The sequence below is a fragment of the Vigna unguiculata genome, chromosome 10 (genome assembly GCF_037176805.1).
Source record: "Vigna unguiculata cultivar grain cowpea cultivar isolate G323 ecotype 2 chromosome 10, ASM3717680v1, whole genome shotgun sequence".
Classification (NCBI taxonomy): domain Eukaryota; kingdom Viridiplantae; phylum Streptophyta; class Magnoliopsida; order Fabales; family Fabaceae; genus Vigna; species Vigna unguiculata.
In genome coordinates, this window is record NC_140801.1 from 50,684,428 (window position 1) to 50,707,786 (window position 23,359).

At 29.2% G+C, this 23,359-nt stretch overlaps 2 protein-coding genes across 2 annotated transcripts; both read left to right on the top strand.

Annotated features, from left to right (window-relative positions):
• Positions 1 to 11,479: 11,479 nt before the first annotated feature.
• On the top strand, positions 11,480 to 14,315 carry LOC114166652 (Leucine-rich repeat protein kinase family protein). Its single transcript, XM_028051411.2, has 2 exons — positions 11,480 to 13,112; positions 13,217 to 14,315. The coding sequence occupies exons 1-2, from the start codon at positions 11,615 to 11,617 to the stop codon at positions 13,927 to 13,929; spliced, it is 2,211 nt and encodes a 736-aa protein (XP_027907212.2). The 5' UTR covers positions 11,480 to 11,614; the 3' UTR covers positions 13,930 to 14,315.
• Positions 14,316 to 20,272: 5,957 nt separating this feature from the next.
• EXO70D1 (exocyst subunit exo70 family protein D1) lies at positions 20,273 to 22,750 on the top strand. Its single transcript, XM_028051475.2, has one exon. The coding sequence runs from the start codon at positions 20,465 to 20,467 to the stop codon at positions 22,277 to 22,279; it is 1,815 nt and encodes a 604-aa protein (XP_027907276.2). The 5' UTR covers positions 20,273 to 20,464; the 3' UTR covers positions 22,280 to 22,750.
• Positions 22,751 to 23,359: the final 609 nt, after the last annotated feature.

A 23,359-nucleotide genomic window follows, 5' to 3' on the forward strand; every position in this document is an offset into this window, starting at 1 on the left:
TGGGAAAGTGGATGAAAAACGACTTGACATTGGCCAAATTACACATATGTATGTTATGATATTATGCACATGTCGATAAGACTTTTCAATTATGTTCTTCCAAACCTTGCAAGTTGTTCACAACCAAAACACATGCACCACAAAGTGCTTGTTTCCAACAAAGACACCCTCATTAGGGTTAGGAGAACTTGTCGTTAGTTTAAAGGTTACTCACATTTTCTAGCTCTATCTTTTTATTTTATTCAACATTTTGCATCTATTCAAAATATAATCAAATTGTAGTAGTGTATTAAATATAAATCTCACATTACAAATAATTAAAAAAATTTGACTTTAAAAGGAATTTAGATTATCTGTTGAGATTTTTTATGTTGTTCTTCTACTGTGTTTTTATAATACACTAATTTTGACATTTTTAAATATATTAAACAAATATTTAAAATACCAACACAATATATTTTTAATGTTCAGCAAAAGACAACATAAAAAAACTATATTTTTAATGTTAAACAAAAGACAATATAAAAAAAACAATATAAAATCTGGATTTCATTAGAAGTCTTAGATTAATTTTCATGAGTAAAGTTTATTTCAACTCGAAATTAAATTATGTTATTTTAGTAACTGTGATACATGACATTCTTAAAGTAAAGGAAATATACGATGAATTATAGTTTTTTTATTATTTCAATTTAAGTAGACAGAAAAATATATGAAACGTAAAAGTGGGGTAAACATGTAAATAAAAAAAAGTTATCACTTTTTTTTTATTTAAATTAAAGAATAAAATAGTTTAGGAGTTGGGTAAAGATGTAATTATCTGACAGCGATCTAAAATAAGTCATTATTTAAATTGTTTGGATATGTATATCGTAAATTAAATATGTCACGTGTAAGACGAGTTTAAATTGAATAGTTGCTGGGGTCGTTTCTGCAATTTAAAGCCAGGTCTACAATCGTACACACATAAATATTTTGGAGTTACACAAACAACGAGATTTAAGTTAGTTTACCAGGTCATAGTTTGATTTTGAAGAAAAAATATAATACATAAATATTACACGAAAAAAAATAAGATTAAAAGCATTAAACATTTAATTATTTCGTAACTAACAAATATTTTAAAAATAGGCAATATTACGAAGTTTGTAAATAAATATTAATAAAATAATCAGGAGCATTTTTTTAAATGGATTAAGTACGATTTTAGTCCCTGAATTTTGATCAAAATTTGGAATTCGTCATTGGTCGAAACTTTGATAAATTTTGATCCCTAAACTTTAAAAATGAATGAATATAGTCCTTTTAATCCAATTGCGTTGACTTTTTTCAATATATGAATGTGTTTCATATTAATATTTGAGTTTTTTATGTTGTTTGACACATTCCCGACTCAATATTTACTGAGAAATGCGTTGGAAACCTAGAAAAAAGTTAACAAAATTGGGTTAAAAGGACTATATTAATTCATTCTTAAAATTTAGGGACCAAAATTTATCAAAATTTCGACTAGGGACAAATTCCAATTTTGGATCAAAGTTCAGGGACTAAAAACATACTTAACCCTTTTTAAATTAATAGGTGTAATATATTTTTTTTATTTTATAAACTTTTCAAAATTAAAATTGTTTTTTTTTGTCAAATTTTGATAAAGTTTGGTCACAAACTTTAAAAGTAAACAAATATAACCTTTTTTACTACAGTGTGTGAATTATTTTGACATGTTAAACAATTTTTAATTTGTCCCACTTTATATATATCAACTTTAAATATCGTTTAACATATTAAAAAATATTAAAATTATTAAATTGAAATGATTATATTTAATATTTTTAAAGTTGAAAAAAACAAATGAGTAAAGTATGTTTTCAAAACTATACTTTTTTTTTACAAAAATTTAATATATTTTTTATCCTCAAATTTTAAAAGTGAATTGATATAATTTTTTAACCTAATTATATTAAATTATTTTCAATGTCAAACTTATTTGTAGCTAACCTTAAAACTAAATTGTGTCAAATCATATAAATAATTCTCATACTAACGTGAAAGACATATACAAAATAATAAAAATATAGTTAGACTATAAAAAATATATTCATTTATTTTAAAATTTGGAGATCAGAATATAAAAAAATTTCATACAAAACAAAATTTAATTTTCAATCAAAATTTATAAACTAAAAATTTCATTAGCCCATAAAAAAAAGTTTATCAACATTTAAAATAAAAATGAATGAAATTCAGTTTAAAGTTAAAAAATTGAAAAGATGTTTAAATTAAAATGAATTAATCTCTTGTTCCAACACACTGTTTAGTAAGTAAAAGTAAAGTTTGACTAAGTGTGTTAGGTAACAACGTGAGGAGAGTGGTATTGCGTGCCGACAACTAGAAGCGCGTGTGTGGGGTCCACGTGAGCTGCTGAATCACGTTTCCTCGAGACTCGTGTCGTGACTCCTTCGCAAACAAGCACGTGATAAGCAATGCTTCAAATATTCCTTTCTTCTTACGCCATTTTCAACTTCTGTACAATACAAACCACATACGCTCTGTTTTTCTACGTTATTCATGTATCTTCTACGTATTTACTTTTTTTCGTTCGACAAGTATTCTAATCATCGTATTTTATACGTATTTTTAGTAAGTTAAAGGTTTTAATTAATTAATATTTTTTTTCCAATAAAAATAATTGTTTCACACTCAAGATACACCGATCAATGTCGATTAAACAACGTATTTTAATTAATACTAATATTCTATATTTATAATTATCTCAATTAATATCAATAACAATAAATGTAAAATTTGCTAATATTATTACTGTCTCTAACCTAAATTATCTACCATTTTATCATTTATAATTTGTCCCAAAATAATTAATCTTTTAAATTTATAACGTATAATTAAATTTTATCTTCTAATGCGATATTATCTATATTGTATCGGTAATAAATGCCGTGTGATACATTTATTGAAAGACTAAGACTATTTTCATAAAAGCATATAAAAAAATTATACTTACTATTATAATTAATTTATATGTAACAAAATAAGAATATATATATATATATATATATATATATATATATATAGTGAGTTTATCATAATGAATATTGTTATATTTTATTTTAAATATAATAAAAAAATTCATAATTTTAATATAAAAAAATTTAGTTTGTTTGAATTCTATCAATAACCGAAATAATTAAGACATGTTTAGTTTTTACGAACTTGTCACATGTTTTTATTGAGAAAAAATTAAATTAATAATTGTCACATGTACTTGCATAAATTTTGTGACATTTAAGTTAGTTTGAGTGAAAGTTCTAATAAAGGTTAGAGAATAGTGGTAAAAATTCATTTTAATTTAGAGTTAAATATATTATCCGTCGAGTGATATGATGTATATGATAAATTAAAAAATATAATTTAACTGATAAAGAAAATAAGATTACTAATTTACCTTATATAAAAGTAATTTAAATTAAATTGTAAATGATGTAAATTATATTATAATGAAATGTCAAATATTATTTTAACTGAAAAAAATATAGATAAAAATATGATTTTTAGAAATTAAGATGAAATAAAATTTTGGAGGTTAGTTAAAAAAATGAAGTTATAATTTTATATTAGGAAATTATTTTAAATTGATATATCGTATTTTAAAATTATTATAAATTAAATGGTCAGACAATACACTTAAGAAGGTAAAGAAAAAATCCAGTAAAAAGGTAAAAAAACGGTGTAAAAGTGAAAAACTGAAAAAATATAAAGATAAAATGATAATTATTCTGAAAGTAACTTGTCTTTTCATTCAAATATTCTTAATCTAGAGAAGATCACTATCATTCTCACTCCTCCAAATCGTATTTTTGTAAATCGATTTAAATCTTTAAATATAAACACAACACTTAGCTTCAATTATATCCTGTGCTACAGTAAATCAAGATTAACGAATAAAAACCAAGTGAAAATCGGAAACAGTAAATCAAGATTAACAAATAAAAACCAAATGAAAATTGAAATTAGTGTATTTTACTTTATTGCAAAAATAAAGCTATATTTGAGAAGAATGTGAAAATGCAAAATACGATTTTTTTTAAGCTAAAACATAAAATAAAATGGAAAATAAGGAGGACTTTACTTTTCTGCAAAAATAGAACAGATATTAATTATTTTCAAATATATATTTCCACGTTTCTGTGGGTCCCGTTTACCGCGTGTCATGTCTCAGTTGCATGAGCTGTGACTCTAATAAAAATGTATTAAACGTGCATCTTTTTCATTATTATGAAATAAAAAATTGTTTTAAGTTTAATTGTTCGCAAAAATTAGTAAATTTAATACATATAATATAGTTATTTTAATGATTCTGCTTCTTTACAATAGTATTTTAAAGTTTTTCATTTAAATTGAAAACGTTGTTATTTTTTTTAATGTAATTTTAAGAGACTTATCTATTATATTTTTCCAATTTTTTATTTTAATCTATATTCACGTGTCATTATATTTTCTTGGGTTAAATATTCGCCTTACTTGTTTATATATTAAATTTTTACAATAAATAGTATATGAAAAAAAATGCATAAAAGACGTAATAACACAGAATAACATTATTATTATTAGTGGACCCAAGAACGGGTGATAAAAAAAAGCACGGGGGATCCGTGTTCCCCCTTAATTTTGTGGAAACTCTCAGACATAATGATGTTACACTATTACAAAATATAAAATTAAACATTTTTAATATGTTCAATTTATTCCTTTTTGAATTTTATAGTTAAGAGGCATTTTGTAAAAAGTTGTGACTATTATTTATAACAGTGATAATGGTAGTGGGAGACCGATATTATGATAAAATTCCACTTATAAAGTGATGTAGTTTGAATAGTAAATAAAAGTTAGGTTAAATTATTTTTTGTCCTTTTACTTGTTAATCAGTGTAAAATTAGTTCTCAAGTTCTTTTTTCTTTTGGTCTTAGTTTTCTTTTTAAATATTTAATTTGGTTTTTATCATTAGTTGAATCAAATTGTGTTAAAATTAACGTCACATGTCAATTTGTAATTTTTCTGAAATTTTTTTATACATGTTACCACAGTCGTAACATGTGTCAAAATGATTCAATTTGGTTATATATTTATGTTTAGTTTCAATTTAGTCTCAATATTTTTGGTAAAAAATGAAACAATATATACTATTTTAAATTGAGACTCAATCTACTTTTTGGATAAATCTTATAGTTATATTTTTACTAAAATTAACATTTTTATTAAATATTTCTAAAAATAATTTTAAATTAATTGTATACGAAACTTTAAACTTTGATTTTGTTTTGAACTTGAAATTTAGTTCATAAATTTATGTGTCACAAGTTATTTGATTTTTAATCTTTAATAAATTTGTAGTATATGATACACTTAATACCTCTAGATATAATGACAAAAATTACTAATTATTGAAATTAAGTTTGGAGTTTAACTCTGTTTAATAATAAAACTAAAAACAAAAATTTTATGTATAAATACTTTAAAAAAAATGTCAATTTTTAAGTAAGAATATAAACATAAAATTTATACAAAAAGTAAATTAAGTTTTAATTTAAGGAGAATTAAGATCGTTTCATTTTTAAAAATAATTGGACTAAATTTAAAGTAAAAACAAATATAAAAACAAAATTAATACATAAAGACTAAATTGAATAATTTTTAAAGAAATTAAGACCGAATCGACACATAAAGACTTGAAAATGAATTTAACACTTATTGATAAATAGAAATATAAAAGATTAATTTAACCTAAAAAAGTTGTGATCAATTTTATTCATTCCTATGTGCACATAATGCAAAGTAAATCTCTTGGAAACTCTCCAATTACATGAAAATTCAACAAACAACACATTGTTTCCATATTTTTGGAAAGGTCATGTTATTACCTAAACTTTTACATCAAAATGAAACTATTTGTTATATTTTACGACAATCAAGTTATACCATATTAGAATTAATCCAACCTTTCGTTATTGGCAGTAGTAACATATAACTCACAACTAAAATGAAAATAAAATTGAAAATAGACAATAATATAATTTTATTAAGAAAAAAAAGAAAATTATATACTATTCTATTTTGTTTTAAACATAAAATAATATTATTCTTTTTCGGTAACAGAAAAAACAATACAAAAAACATGTTTAATTAGGTTGTTATTTTATAAGAATTATTTATTTATTTTTAAATATTATAAGCTTTGGACTACCAAATTTGTTTATATACATACAAATTGGTATAGAAACAAAAATATTATTTTTAATTTTAATATAGACTCCTCAAATTTATAATACTTATAAATAAAATTTTGACAATCTCAAACTTATTTGTTAAAGATCCACTACTATTTGTTAGGATTTCTGATGAAAGACAACAGACCCACATAAGAAATCAATATATCATATTCAACAAAAAAACATATATTTATAAATGTTTATACTTATATATTATTTATTCAACTCATTTCTAACGAATATAAAACTTATATTTTATCTTGAACTTCAGAAATACAAACTTATTAGTTTGTCTAATAAAACTCTTTTATTTTTTCTATTAATAATGGGATATTTTATCTTATTTTTAGTTGTGTGAAAATGAAAACAAGTTAATTATTGAAATTAAAATATAGATAGATAATTGGATGATTTACCGTTCTTCTTTTGCCAGTTGTTTAAAAAAAAATACAAAGGGATAATGGTATAATTTTTTAACAATTTTGTCTCTGTTGTCTCAAATTTTTCCAAGATAATTTATTTCCAATGCATTAGCGGTTATGTTCATTACCATTTATTTTTCCATTACGAAAATAAAAACAATCTATTATTCGCCATTATCGACTAGAACCAATAATTGAAGTTATTAAGTATAATTATTTTTTAATTTTAATGATTTTGATTGATTATATTGACAAGTATTATTTTTAAATATATTGCGAAATAAATGGTGGGGAGAAACTTTCTGTAGGTGTACAAATACATATTGATAATTTTGTTAATTTCTTACATTAAATAAAATCAATTGAAAACTTATCTAAAAAACTGAATTTACTATTCTACTGCATAAATAAGATATAGATATTAACTTATTTTATAATAAGCAAAAAAATAATAATTCATAAACGATGAGGAAAGATTACAATCCTCATCGTATTTGAAATATCATCTTCATCTTTGAAGAGTTCAACCATAAACAACTATGTTAGTCAAACTTAAGACTGAAGATTTTGACTTTTAGGAAAATAAATTTCAACGTTGAAAGAAATTTCTATAACTTCAATGACAACCCACTACTTACGCTATTCAATGTTCTAACAATAAACAACTTAAGATGTTCTTTTGAAATTCTTTTTTATATATAGAACAAATATAAAGATAGAGATGATAACAAATATATATATATATATATATATATATATATATATATATTGACTAAAATTCATAATAGATATTTAATGAATATATATAAACAAGTGACATTATTACTTATTTGTTGATATTGATGATTTGTATTTTTATATTTTTAACATAAATTAACTGATCAAAATAAAATTATTAATAATAAACTATCATCAGTTAACAAAAATTTAAATTTTATAAATTATAGACCCAGATAGAATCAAATTAATTGATTGTAATTAATTTGAAGTTTATTAATCATGCTTAGTTTATTTTTGTACATTAATTACTACAAAGTCATATTGAGGATTTATTTAATGTAAATGATGTTTTGCTCCTTGACAAGTTTTATCCATTGCACTAGGTGAAATAATAACTTTGTTTTTGGTGTTGTGAGTATCATCTATCTAATAAATTTGTACACATAACTATGAGTAAACACAAATTTTGCGTTATATAAATGATTTACACATGTGAAAACATGGTATCTAACCATTACGTTAACAACTAAAAGTCATACCAACTTATTTACACTAAAAACGCTTCTATTTATATCTCATTATAAAGGATGTTTGTTAATTCGGGCTAGTTGATTATTCAATAACTTAATATAACCTAAAAATTAGATTTTATTTCATTTTTTATAGGGTCGAATTTGACTTAACTTTTGTTTTTTATATATTTTGAATAGTTAACTATGCTTTTATCCCTAATTTTTAGTAAAAGTTGAAATTATTATACTTTTTAAATTTTTGCATAGTTCGATCTCCAAATTTTAGAATTGTATGAATTTAATTATTTTATAAATTTTTGTTAAGTTTATTTGATGTTTCAAATACATTTCATGGTAATTTTTGAGTTATTTATATCGTTTGATACATTTTTGTTTCAATGTTAGTTGAGAAATACGTTTTAAATGTCAACAAAATTTGATTAAAATGAGTAAATTCACATATTTTTAAAGATAGAGAACTAAATTCGTCTAAAGTTTTGAAAATAGACTAATTCCAATTTTTACTAAGAAAAAGAAAACATATTTAATCCTATTTTGAATTTATTTGAACAAATCATGTTATCTTTTTTCTTTTCACGTCTTAAATTAATTCGAACAAACTTGTTCTAACTTAATTTACCGGTTTACTTGAAATCTTCTTTTAAGATTGTATTGTTTTTTTAATTAGAATAATACTTTAAAAAAATATAATTTTGAGAAAAGAAAATCTTTAAAATTTTAATCCAATTCAAACGATAATAAAAATAAGTCAATTTTTTTCTACCGAACTTTTATTGTCTTTTGTTATGTTTTTAAAATAAACTACTTTGATATATTATTAATAATTTTAAAACATCAAAATACATTAATATATTTTAAAAACATAATAATAAAGGATAATTAAAAAAATCAAGAAATAATTCAAAAATTATAAAAGCTCAACGCAATGCCTTTTAGTAAATATAATAATATACTTACTTAAATCCTACCCAACCTAACTAGCGAATATCTTGAGTGCAGATAAATAGAAATTTTAAATAACTTAAATATTTATTAATAGGTAAGAGTATCAATAGCACGTGCTTTAATTCTTTTAAAAATTTACGGGGATTTTTTTTTTTTGTTTGACCCTTTTGAGATTTAGTAGTGGTTGAGGAAGAGATTTGCGGAGGAAAAAATAAAGAAAAAGAAGAAGGAACAATAATGTGAGACAGCAATGTCTTAAATTTCCACCAACTTTGAATAGTCTTAGGAAAAAGCCAAACATGCAACAAAATTGACTTTAATTTATACCAATCAATGAGAGCCACCTACTTAAATCCACCCTTGAAATCCTGGTCAACTACAAACGTGTTCATTTAATGACTTTTACTTTTCTTACCATAAACCTAAAACCTAAATAAAAATCTTCATAACAGTATCCCTACTTTCATCCACTCTTAAATTCAACTATTATAAATGAAAAAACAAAACTAAAATCAGAGACTCTATTTAAGATAACCAGTTAAGATTCTAATAAGCATTCATTAGTAGTAATAAAGTAAATAGATATTTAATATCAATAACTTAATTATAAAATAATACATTAGAAGCTATTGTATTAAATTTTTATGAGAGAAGAGTTTACCAATAAAAGATTTAATATATATATATATATATATATAATTACATTTAATAAAAAACATATTTCAATGCATATTTTCAAAATTTAATAAAAACTGACAAGAGAGATCTTATCACTCATTCGTACTTTCATTATGAACTCCATTTCATTTGTTGATATAAATATAATCTTTGGTCTTCAAGTGTCAAAATTTTCTTTAATAAATATATACTAATTTGAAGAAATTAAAATATAAAATTTGGAGAAAATTATTTTTTATTTATATATTAATTTTTCTTTGTATAAAAACTTTTGGGGGTTTTTAATGCATAAAAAATCCCGTTCCGTTCTCAATATAATCATAAAGGCAATCAATAACATAATAAGTTAATTAATTAAGTTTAAATTAGTCTACAACTAAACCATAATCAATCAAACATTAATCTTATTTATTGTGATTATGATGTATTTCAACATAATTTATTTTATATTCAATATATCATATCACATTTATTACATATTTATAACAAATACAAAGATAATTACCAAACTTATGTTAAATTAAGTATGGTCTCTTAGATATTAATACCTGACCTAATAATTTATTCTTTTATAATCATTCAATCCTAAAATTCAAAGATTATGAAGAGTTTACTCAACCAATATCAATGGGATCTAATAATATTGTATAAGAAATAATAAATTATTTTAATAAAACTTAAACTTAAAATTCATTTCTTAAAAATTACGAGAGATGAACACATCATCCCTATTAATTACCAATACAATTCAACAACATGGTATTAGTTTTTATTTCGATCAAACCCTCCCCTTTTTTTTTTCTAATCATACATATATCAATTATCATTACTCAACCAAATTTGTTATTTACACATACAAAAAAAAACAAAAACAAAGAAAAGAGTGATTTTCGTTTGAGCTAAAACTACGTAAAAAAAAATACAATCCACTTGTCAAGATTTACACTTGAGTGAAAATCATATCGAAAAGAGGATCTTATCTCACCCTAATTTTTTTGGAGCAGGAGAATTCATAACTTGAGCAAAATCATGCTGGTGAATAGACTTGCCTCACTTTAATTTTCAATTGAGAAAAACCACCCCTGATTTTCAACATAACACAAAACCAATGCAAAATGTAACCAATTATTTGCTAAATAACGGCTATACACAATAATATTTATATTATCCCATCTTGTGAACCAATTATACTACAGAATTTATTTAAAAAATATAAAATCTGTATCTAATTAATAAATAATTGTAATACAATATTACTTAAAAATATTAAAATTTATAGGAGTAGCAAAGTGCAAAAAACACGGTGGAACTTCATGCTACCCAAGAAGATGCAGAGCAGGAAGAAGCATAAACGCAAGGTGTATGGTGATAAGACAGACATCCGAGGATGACACGGGGACACATTTTGGAGGCCGAGGAAACCATGAACAATGAAAACAAAGTTGTTTAAAGGATAACCTACGTGCGTATGAAGAGCATAAGGCAAAGTACCCCAAAATCCCTCTTTCAGATGAATTCTTGCGTTGTTGGGCATGTCAACATTATCGACTTCCCCATTGATTTTTTCTTGGTTAACTGTTGGAATTTTATTCAGTGATATTGAGCTACAAGAAAGATTTCATTCAGTTGACATGGAATTGCCTCACCTCTGTTAAAATCTGGGTTCTTTGGAACAGAGAAACTTCGGAAAAATTTGTGCAGCAACGTCATGAAGGTGACTTTGAAGCTCTTTTGTGGTAGCTCTGGCATCAAGGTGAACATAGAAAAGACTCATTTTCTTCTAGAAGAATGTAAATTTTCTTCTATTTTTGGTAGTTCCGATTAAATAGCGAAATATGTTGATTTACACCAATAGAAAGATGAAAACATGCGATAGTAGTAACATACTATAATTATCACAGAAGGATATGATTATAATGGTTTTAAACAGCTATTGACTTGTTCAACAAACTCTACAATTTTCCCAAGAGGGCCCTCTCATTGTGAGGTTCTCTTTGCACTCTTCCAAAGGAGACCCCCTCACCATGCATGCATGCAGGGGTCAGAAGAAAAAACAAGGGAAAGACGAAAAATTAGCAGAAGCAATGACCCGAAAAAAATCACAATCACATTCCTTAGTTTCGGATACGCCCTGAGGCGCCAGATTTTGAGCAGAGTAATGGCCATAGCTCCGGCAACAATTCTCCGGCCAACTCTCATGATCATCGTCACTTTGCCCGTCATATATTCCATGACAGAAGCTGAAGCTTTGGTAAGTCTCAAAAGCACTTTCTCCAACGCTCAAATTTTAAACGGTTGGGTGGCTGGTTCTGCACCTTGCAGTGTAGAAGATCAATGGGAAGGTGTTGTTTGCAACAATGGCCTTGTCACGGGGCTTCGCCTTGGAGGAATAGGGTTAGTCGGAGAAATACACGTTGATCCATTGCTTGAACTCAAGGGTCTTCGAACTATTAGCCTTAACAACAACTCTTTCACAGGTTCCATGCCGGAGTTCAACCGAATAGGCTTCCTGAAAGCCTTGTATTTGCAGGGAAACAAGTTTTCTGGGGATATTCCTCAGGAATACTTCCAGAGAATGAGGTCTTTGAAGAAAGTGTGGCTTTCTGATAACCAATTCACGGGGAGCATTCCACATTCATTGACCGAGATTTCTAATCTTATGGAGTTGCACCTTGAAAACAACCAGTTTAGTGGAACCATTCCTGATTTCAAAAACCCGACCCTGGAGCACATTAATCTTTCCAACAACAAATTGGAAGGTGAAGTTCCAGCTAGTTTGTTGAGATTCAGCGAGAGCATGTTTTCTGGGAATTCTGGTCTTTGTGGTGAGAAGATCGGAAAATCATGTGAAAAGCCGGTGGAGGCGCCAAGTCCTGCTCCCATTGATGCACCGCAAGCAGTAAGTGTTGGTGGTGGTGGTGGTGGTGGTGCGCCTGTGCCACATAGTAATACCCCATGGGAGGTTGCAGCCATTATAATAGTGAGTGTAGTGCTTGTTTCAATTGTTGTATTTTTCATTGTGAGAACAAGACAAAAGAAGGAGGAGGCGCGGCTTGATATGCTTGGAAATGATGCTCATGGCGGTGGTGGTTCGGTGGAAGTTCAAGTGGCTACCACATCGGCGAAAAGGGATGTGGATGCAAGTTCATGTACATCAATTAAAAAATCATCGTCCAAAAGAGGATCTGCAGGCTCTCAAAATAAAGGCGTTGGAGAACTTGTGATAGTGAATGACGAGAAGGGTGTGTTTGGGTTGCCAGATTTGATGAGAGCAGCAGCAGAAGTTCTGGGAAATGGAAGCTTTGGATCTTCTTACAAAGCCGTCATGGCTAATGGAGTGTCAGTGGTGGTGAAAAGGACCAGAGAGATGAATGTTCTGGAAAAAGATGCTTTTGATGCAGAGATGAGGAAGCTCTCATCGCTTAAACACTGGAACATATTGACCCCTTTAGCTTACCATTTCAGAAAGGATGAGAAACTAGTGATCTCAGAGTATGTTCCCAAAAGCAGTCTCCTCTTTTCACTGCATGGTAAGGCTTCTTCTCCTTACTGATCATGAACTGATCATGAACTGAAGTCGTCATGATTGATGACAACTTGAGTACGAAATATTTACATATTGTGTTATTTGCAGGTGATAGAGGACCAACGCATACGGAGCTGGATTGGCCTGCACGTATGAAAGTTATAGGTGGAATTGCCGAAGGGATGAACTATCTTCACAAAGAACTTGGTTCTTCAGATCTCCCACATGGCAATCTCAAATCCAGCAACGTTCTTCTGGGACCAGACAACGAAGCACTACTTGCAGATTACGGGTTCAGCCGCATGGTTAACCCTTCAAGTGCAGCACAGACACTATTTGCTTACAAGGCACCAGAGGCAGCAGAACACGGCGAAATTTCACATAGCTGTGATGTTTACTGTCTCGGGATTGTGATACTCGAAATACTCACTGGGAAATTTCCTTCGCAATATCTCAGCACTGGCAAAGGTGGAACCGATGTGGTGCAATGGGTTGAAACAGCAATCACTGAGGGTAGGTTGGCCGAAGTGGTTGATCCTGAAATCGCAGCTTCTAGAAAATCGGTAGGTGAAATGGAGCAACTCCTGCTCATTGGTTCTGCTTGCACCAGAAGCAGCCCTCTGCAACGGTTAGGCATGGAGGAAGCGTTTAGAAGAATAGATAAGGTACGATCCGAGAGTGGGGTTGGCAAAGAATCAAGAACAATAGAGGTGCTGCCAGCTTTCGGAGATGACTATGAAGCTGCAGAGCAATTTGAGAACCAATCACATAGGAGACATGGAACAGATAGTTTCGGAAGTGCGGATAGTATTGAACTTTGATGAACCTCCTAGGTAACAGATTTAGAATGTCTTCATGCATGTGTGTGGAATTGTGGAAGTGTGTTATTTGGTACATACCTTAGAATTTTTGAGTTATAGATCAGGGACATGTATAAATTTTTATGATACTTTTAACTTACTCATGTTTCAGTTATAGGATTCAGCTTTCTGTTCATTTTGTAAAATTTTTTAGTTACTGAGACAGAAATATCCACTCCCTCTCTCACAACTATCTTTGCTTACATTGGCTGATTAAGACTATTGATAGCAATTTTATGTGTCTAGTGTATCGGGATAATGAGAGATCAATGGAGATAAAAAAGTAAGGTTTAGATATGCTTTTTGTATCTTAATTTTCAGTAAAATTTAGAATTAGTTCATTTTCAAAATTTTAGACCAATTTAGTATTTTAGAGTGAATTTAGTTATTTCAATCAAATTTTCTTAAATTTATTTGATGTTTCAAATACATTTCATGGTTGTATTTGAATTGTTTATATCATTTGATATATTTTCGCTTTAATGTTAACTCAAATAATATCATGAAACACGTTTAAATGTAAAATAAACTTAATAAAATTTGATTAAAAAGACTAAATTCACACATATCTAAAGTTAGGAAACTAGATTGGGTTAAAGTGTCAAAGAGGGACTAATTCCAATTTTTATCGAAAGTTAAAGAACCAGAAACATATTTAACCCAAAAAATAATGAAATTTAACGGTAGTTCTTGTGATAATTTTTGTTGTTTCGAGAATTAGCATTAAATTTGATAGTTTAAAAAAATAAAAAATATATAAGAGGTAACAAAGGATATTTCCTTTGTAAGACCATGAGTGGATAAAGGCATAGTTAATGTTACCTGAAAAAGGATTAATGAGAAATTTGGGTCGAAAGAAATTCCACAATTTTTCACTTCCATGTTTTTTTTTACTACACTTGTTGAAATTTTAAAATCGTGACGCTTAAAAAACTAAAATTTATAATATATATAATCCAAAATGTCATTCATGAGGTGTTTCACAAAATTAATAATCCAGAATACCTAAAAAATTATTTTAGATTACAGTACTACATTTTGGAATTATCGTTTCAAAACATGTTCCTTTAAACCGATTTGAAATGCGTAATTTAAATTTCTTTAATGCATTCTAGATACTATTTTTCAGAAGGTATAAGAATTTTTGAAAAGTTATTTTCCCCATTTCGCTAATATGGAGATATGCAAAACGCAGTTTGCAATAGTAGAGAAGTGCAATAAAATGAAGTTTGTGTAAATTTTATGGTCCTCAAATAAAAAAAGCTAGCCTGTGGAAAACGGGCCACCAAAAAGTATCAACCGGCGTGTGTTAGTTCAATAACTTGGGGAACTTCTTCCTGCATCCCCCTATTTTCTTCCCGCACCTCATATTTTAAATTTCCATTTATACCCTCTTGTAATTATAGTACCAGATTGTGTAATTTGTACATAGAATAATGATATTTTAACCAATTTTTTTTACCCACTTTTAATTTACCACTCTAATCACTCCTACTCTAATCACTCCTAGATCATCATATCATACCACACACAAATTAAAAATAAATGATTGAAGGATGATTGAAATAGTGAGTTAAAAATTAGTCAAAGAAAATGAATAAAAATATCATTATTTCTGTAAATGTTTCAGATTATATAATTCGTAATGCATATTTACATTCTAGAAATTCGTAATATAAATTTGTTTTACGAATTGTATAATCTGGAATGTGAATTTACATTATAAAATGTATAATCTAAAATGTAATTTTGCATTATAAATTGCACAATCCAAAATGCACAAAAATTATGATATTCAAAATTTAAAATCCACGTCTTTCATTAATTCCTAATTTTATTTTACGCTTCATGTTATTATGATCTTTCATTGTTGATTCCTAATTTTATTTTACCCTTCATTATTGCATATTTGTTTTATTGGGTGAAAATGAAGATGGAGATGGAGAGGTGGGAGAATATAGGGTGGAGGTGGAGGTGGAAGAAGAAGATGGAGTGGTGGCGAAGGAAAGTATGAAGGTGTTGAGGGAAGATAAGGAAATAATCTGAAATACTTGATGAAAAAAAATTCCCATCGTGAAATATATTTTTAAATACTTTATAACCTGTTAGAAGAAAATAAATTTACAAATAAAAACAGAGAAGAGGACAAAAGTTGATATTTAATAATAATAATGTTGCTTAAGTCAACCATATGCTAATGCTCACAGCATACTACAGCTGGAAGTTCATTGAAATGCATAATTAATTTATATAACTGCTAATTAATTATTAATTAATTAACGACTTAATTATGAGTGTGAGCATGCATCTCCTGGCATACAACACTCACTCACTCCTCCATTCTGCAAATTTGGATATTCCTTATTATCTGTCATAGAATTTTTAGGTTTCATAACCATAATTACAATTTCATCATAATCCTATTTCTTAATTCTTTTTTTTTTTCTAAAACTTGCACACTCCCCAAAACCATTTTCACACCTTTCTTTTTTTTCCTCTTTCAATCACACTTTTCTTTTTTCATATTAGATCAATTAGAACACCACCTTAAATCTAAAAGATTTTAAAAATTTAAAAGTAATAAATCTATGAATTATTAATTTACCTTATTTTCTGTTAGACTTTTAATTCATTTTAAATTCTTAAATATTTTTCTTTTTTAACAAATAACATTAATAATAATAAGATTAAATATGTTTTTGGTCCTTCAAGTTTCAGTAGAATTTAGAATTAGTCCCTCATCGAAATTTTTGACTAATTTAGTCTTTTATCTATATAAATTTGTGAATTTAGTCATTTTAATCAAATTTTTTTAAGTTTATTTGAAGTTTCAAACGCGTTTTATGATGATATTTGAGTTAGCATTTAAATGAAAACGAGTCAAATGATGTAAATAATTCAAATACTATTATAAAATACACTCGAAACGTTAAATAAACTTAACAAACTCTAGTTAAAAGGACTGAATCCATATATTTTCAAAGATAAAAGATTAAATTGATAAAAAAATTTGAAAAAATACCAATTTCAATTTTTACTGAACTTAAGGAAAAAAACATATTTATTCCATAATAATAACAACTATTAAAGATATAATTTGTATTTTGTGGGCATACTGACATGTTGTGGTTCTAGAAGTTTCGTCCAAATTAGTAAAATTTGATTAGGAAAAATTTGATTGCAATATCTTGAAATGATTTGGTTGCACCAGCACTCGTGCAACTCTAAATTCTCAACCTTTTTGTCATTTTGTTAGTAAAAAAGAATTTGTTGGAGGATTAGAAGGCCTTGAGGTTTGCAAGATTCCTCAAACAAGTATTTTAAGAAAAAAAGAGTAATTATTTTTTGGTAAAATTGTAAGAAAATCTCTTTGCTCCCTCTGATGGCAATGGTAGTGATTATTAAAATGTGTGAATATTCCTTTTACATGAAAATGCACATGTTCTTAAATTTGAATATGTTATGATTCTAACATGGGGAATAGGGACAACCCTAAGCCCAAGACGTGCTTAGCTAGCTTGCAATCTGCATTTCTGTAATACACACATTCTACAAAACATCACTAATTTATTCAACTAACCCTTTCTTCCACCCAATTCAAATTTAGGATTATAACAATGCTCATTTGAAACAATTTTCAAACATGAATCGGTTCATGTAACAATGTTTTGTTGAAGAATATATAAGTATATGTAAATTTTGTTTATGTTTAATCATACTCAATAATTTTATGTCGTTTAAATAACTTAAATATCCATTATTTTTTTTGTTTAAAATATCTTTTAAAGATAAAATTGTGATAAAATACATATTTTAAAACAGTTTGTGAGGTTTATCATGTTATATAATATAATTTACAAATATCTAATTTGTTGTTTTTTGAAAATTAATATGATTTACGTCATACAATTGGATAAATCAATTTTATAAAATTGATTTAACGTATTTCTATTAAGACGATAACAAAACTATTTAGTATTTATATCATAAATGTTTATCATTTCATTTACTACCAGATTACAGATAAATACCTAATATCATAATGTATTTATCTTGACACGAAAGAATGTGTAAAAAATATCATATTCACTATCTATAAGACAAATTATCATAATACATACATTTCTTACAAATATTTATCCTCTTTCGCACATACATTTTTAATATTTATTTTTCAAAAATTAGTGTATTTTACATTGATTAAAATAAAATTAATTTATTGAACATAAATAGATATAAATTTTATTTTACAAAATAAATATAGTTAAATTAAACTAGTTTTATATAATTAAATTATATTTAAACTCTAATTTTTAATATATGTCAATTATTTGGAGTCTATTTTATTATTTATTAAACTTATTATCTTATGGCTATTGAATTATTTACAAAAATATAGTATCACATTTCTCGATATAAAATAATATAAAAAACTTACAAAATATGTCAAAAATATCATATATTAAAAATATTATTACAATTAAAGATAAATTAATAAATAATTTTTCATCAATTAAAAATAAAATCAATTTTCTTTCTATGAATAAAAACACTTTTTTTATATCGTATGTAATGAGAAGGCACATCCTTCAAAATACAACTTTTCTCATATTTGAGTGTATGACAAAACTGACCTCGGAATAAAACTTTATTTTATTGTATGTATGACATGTATGGCCACATGTATGCGATGGAGATAGAAGTTTTGTCGTATCTTGATAATCATGCAAACATATTTATTATTGTATATATGCAGGCTGTGTTGTTATTAATTAATTAATTTTTTTCTGGTGTTTAAATTATAGAGAAAGAAAAAGGATAAGAAGGTAATGCCGTAACGGAGATTCGTGGGAACAGGACGTGACTCAATTTAATTCCTCTTATAACCCATCGGCTTGCAAATCAATGATTTTGATAAAGACCCTCTTCTATTCTATCATTCATATATATATATATATATATATATATATATATATATATATATATATATATATATATATATATATATATATATATATATATATATATATATATATATATATTACAAATTTTCCGTTACAATTGTTACAAATATGTTTTTATTCCTCTAAATTTTGACTTAAAATTAAAATTTGTCTCTGCATGAAACTTTGATACATTTTGGTTTCTAAACTTTAAAAATGATGACTGAATATAATTCTTTAAACTCGATTACGTTAATTATTTTAGACGTGTTGAACGTGTTTCATGTTAATATTGAAATTGTTTACATTGTTTGACACATTATAAATTCATATTTGCTGAAAAATGCGTTCAACACATAAAAAAAACGTAATTGAATTAAAAGAACTATATTTACTCATTCTTAAAATTTAGGAGTCAAAATATATCAAAAACGAATTCTAATTTTAAATCAAATTTAAGACTAAATCAGTAATTAACCCATCATAAGAAGATTAGTTTCACGTTATAATTATTTTATCTAAATGTATTTAATGATTCGCATGTATTAATTATTTTGTACTTTCCTTTCAAAAGACGGTTTCACAAATAAATTTTTCATATATATATATATATATACCATAGTTCTAGTCTAAAACCAAGAGTTGTGTGGTACTTAAATTTAACAATATTTAATGTTAACTAAATTTAACATTTAAAAATTTTCAGAAAAGGACAGTAGGTATGAATATTGAAAACGAATCGTAATATGAGTTTTGAAACAACATAAATGGATACAATGTCCTATAACCTTGTAAGAAAACTTCGTACAACATTAAATCCTTAAGCTAAAACATATTTGTCTCACAGAAGGTGATGATTGTTGGTTTAAAGATCTTAACTTCAATTTCAATATCCTACTAACATTAACTTATCTCCAACCAATGCAAATGGAAAAAAAGTCTTTGAAGCAATTAATACACTGACTCACCTTGCAACTGTGTGTGTATAAATCGGAAGCAGAAGCTTTTCAAAGCAATTTCAGTTCCACCATTGTTGCGCTCAATGTGTTTTCTGGTGTCAGTCTAGAAAAGGAAAAGGAATAACAAGAGTCAAAAGTGGGAAACTTAGGTGACAGTGAAAAGCATCTGATATAAGAACAGAAAGAAACGCAGAAGGGAAAAATTAGAATCCAAGTTGATTTAGAAAGTGAGAAAATTTAGATGAATGGTGAGTGAAAAAGAAAAGATGATGATGATATTACTGTGTATAAGAAGCATAGCAAAAGGTCAAAAGCAGAAAAGGAGAACACCAAAATTGGCCAGAAGGAACGGCGGCATTTAAAAAGTCAAATGAGTAATGCAATGATATGAGTGTTACACAACACAAGTCTCTTCTCTTCATTTCTTCATTTCATTTTTCCACATATCGCATTTTTCTTTTACCCCAAAAGCCCACTTTTTTCCACACCTCTCTCTTTCTCCATTATTCGGACAAAAGCTATCTCTTTTATTCTCTCTCTTTCTCTCTCTCTTTCTCTGTCTCTGTCTGTCTCCGCCGCTTGATTCCGTTCATCATGGAGAGCCTCCCGCTCGAGACGGCGGAGAAGATCATTCTGCGGTGGGACTCCACGGCGTCGGAGGATGCCAGGGACAAGATGATATTCTCCGGCGACCGGGACGAGGCGGATCTCTACCTGCAGGCGGTGGACGAAATCCAGAGGTCCCTCTCCTCCGTTTCGGTGTCGGAGAAAGTCAACTCGGCCATCCAGATCGCCATGGCCCGCTTAGAAGACGAGTTCCGGAACATCCTCATCTCCCACACCAACCCCTTCGACCCCACCACAGAAGACGAAGCCTCACAAACCCTTGACCCTCCTTCTTCTTCATCCTCTCCCAAACACCCTGACAACGACGAAAGCGACGAAGTTACCCAAACTTCTCTCCTCCGTTTCAACAGCGACGGCGCTGCTTCCTCCGTCACGGGAAGCTACCGCTCAACCAGCAGCATCCGCGAGATCGATCTCATCCCCTCCGACGCCGTCTACGACCTCCGCTGCATCGCCGAACGCATGGTCTCCTCCGGCTACTTGCGCGAGTGCATCCAGGTGTACGGCAGCGTCAGGAAATCCTCCGTCGACGCCAGCTTTCGCAAGCTCGGAATCGAGAAGCTCAGCATCGGCGACGTGCAGCGCCTCCAGTGGGAGCAGCTCGAGAACAAAATCAGACGCTGGATACGAGCCGCGAAAGTCTGCGTCAGGACGCTCTTTGCCAGTGAGAAGAAGCTCTGCGAGCAAATCTTCGATGGAGTTGGAACCTCCATCGATGACGCTTGCTTCATGGAGACTGTCAAGGGCCCGGCGATTCAGCTCTTCAACTTCGCCGAGGCGATTAGTATTAGCCGGAGGTCGCCGGAGAAGTTGTTCAAGATTCTGGATTTGCACGATGCGTTGACGGAGTTGATGCCGGATATTGATGTCGTGTTTGATTCCAAGTCCTCGGAGACGATTAGGGTTCAGGCAGCGGAGATTTTGTCGAGGTTGGGGGAGGCTGCGAGGGGGATTTTGTCGGAGTTTGAGAACGCTGTGCTCAAGGAACCCTCTAGGGTTCCTGTTCCCGGTGGGACGATTCACCCTTTGACTCGGTATGTGATGAACTACATAAGTTTGATCTCCGATTACAAGGTTACTCTGAACGAGCTTATAGTGTCTAAGCCCTCCACGGGGTCTAGGTATTCGGGTGATCCTGGGATACCCGATTTGGATTTGAGTGAGTTTGAGGAGAAGACCCCTTTGGATGTGCACTTGATTTGGATTATTGTGATATTACAATTCAACTTGGATGGGAAGAGTAAGCACTACAAGGACGCGTCTTTGGCTCATTTGTTTGTGATGAACAATGTGCACTACATTGTGCAGAAGGTGAGGGGTAGTCCAGAGTTGAGGGAGATGATCGGGGATGACTATTTGAAGAAGCTCACCGGAAAGTTCAGGCAGGCAGCGACGAGCTACCAGAGAGCAACGTGGGTGAGGGTGTTGTATTGTTTGAGGGATGAGGGGTTGCATGTGAGTGGAGGGTTTTCTTCTGGGGTGTCCAAGAGTGCTCTCAGGGAGAGGTTTAAGGCTTTTAACGCCATGTTTGAAGAGGTTCACAGGACTCAGGCGGTGTGGTTGATACCGGATTCGCAACTAAGGGAGGAGCTGAGGATATCGATATCGGAGAAGCTGATTCCGGCGTATAGGTCGTTTCTTGGAAGGTTCAGGAGCCACATAGAGAGTGGTAGGCATCCGGAGAATTACATAAAGTACTCTGTTGAGGACCTGGAAGATGCTGTTTTGGACTTTTTTGAAGGTGTTCCTGTTTCCCAGCAATTGAGGAGGAGATCTGAATGATGGAATGGACTAGTGAAGTGCAGTGAAGTGAAGTGAAGAAGTGAAATGGAGTTTTGCAACTTAGAAGCTAGGACATATTCTTTTAATTTTTTCCCTGGAGCGTTCAGGTAATTGAGTGCTGGCCAATCTGAGGTTGCTCAAGCTCTCTCTCTCTCGGGTGGGTGCTCCAACAAGATTTACAACCATGATCCACGGTTATCGGGAAAGAAAGATTAGGATTCCCTAATCTGGTGTTGAAGATTGGTGTGGCTTGTGAAAAGCCATGTAGCTACCTCACCACCCTGAATGCTGCTGCCTGTAAGCACGTTATTTGATTTCTCACCACATTCTAGATTTTGTTTCATTTGTTTATATTGGAATTTGTTGTACGTGTGTTTTTCTTTTTTTCTATTTATTCTCTCTAAGGTCGAAAAAGGGCGGTTTCTTTTGTAGCTTCAAATGACTTCTATACAATGTGATAGTTTTGCACTATATGCTCTGTCTTAAATCTTAGTCCTAGGTACACCTCTGTTCTTTCTTATATCTGAGAGATTCTTATGGAAAAACAGAAGAGTATTAGATATATAGCACACACACACACACACCATAACAGAAGAGTATGCTGCTTCAGTAAAGAATAATAAGTGCATCTTTTGTGTTGGCTGGATTCTAGGACGCTTTATTATTTGTAATTGGATAATGATGGACCAGATAGTTACTAATCACCTACTGTTTACAAGTGTGAACAGTTTTATTAAAAGGTTGTGTTAGGTTCATTCTGAAAGAAGGCCAAGTTTCTGTATTTGAATGTTAACCCTGCAAGCACATTCTTATACCTTTTACAGGAAGTAGGCCACAATTTTGTTTTGTTAAGCATTCCATTACAGTTCAGGAATAAGAAGAATCAATGATAGGGTATTTAAGTAAACATTAAATGTTACATTTTTGTTGGAGAAGTTGTAGAATACCAGTTGGCATTCTTGAATGAGTAAAGAATAAAGGATATGATGTGAAGGATAATTTATTGTAGATCTAAGGAGAGAAGGTAGAAGTTGATGCGGTTCCGTGACCACAAGGCTAAAATGGCTGTGATTGGATCAC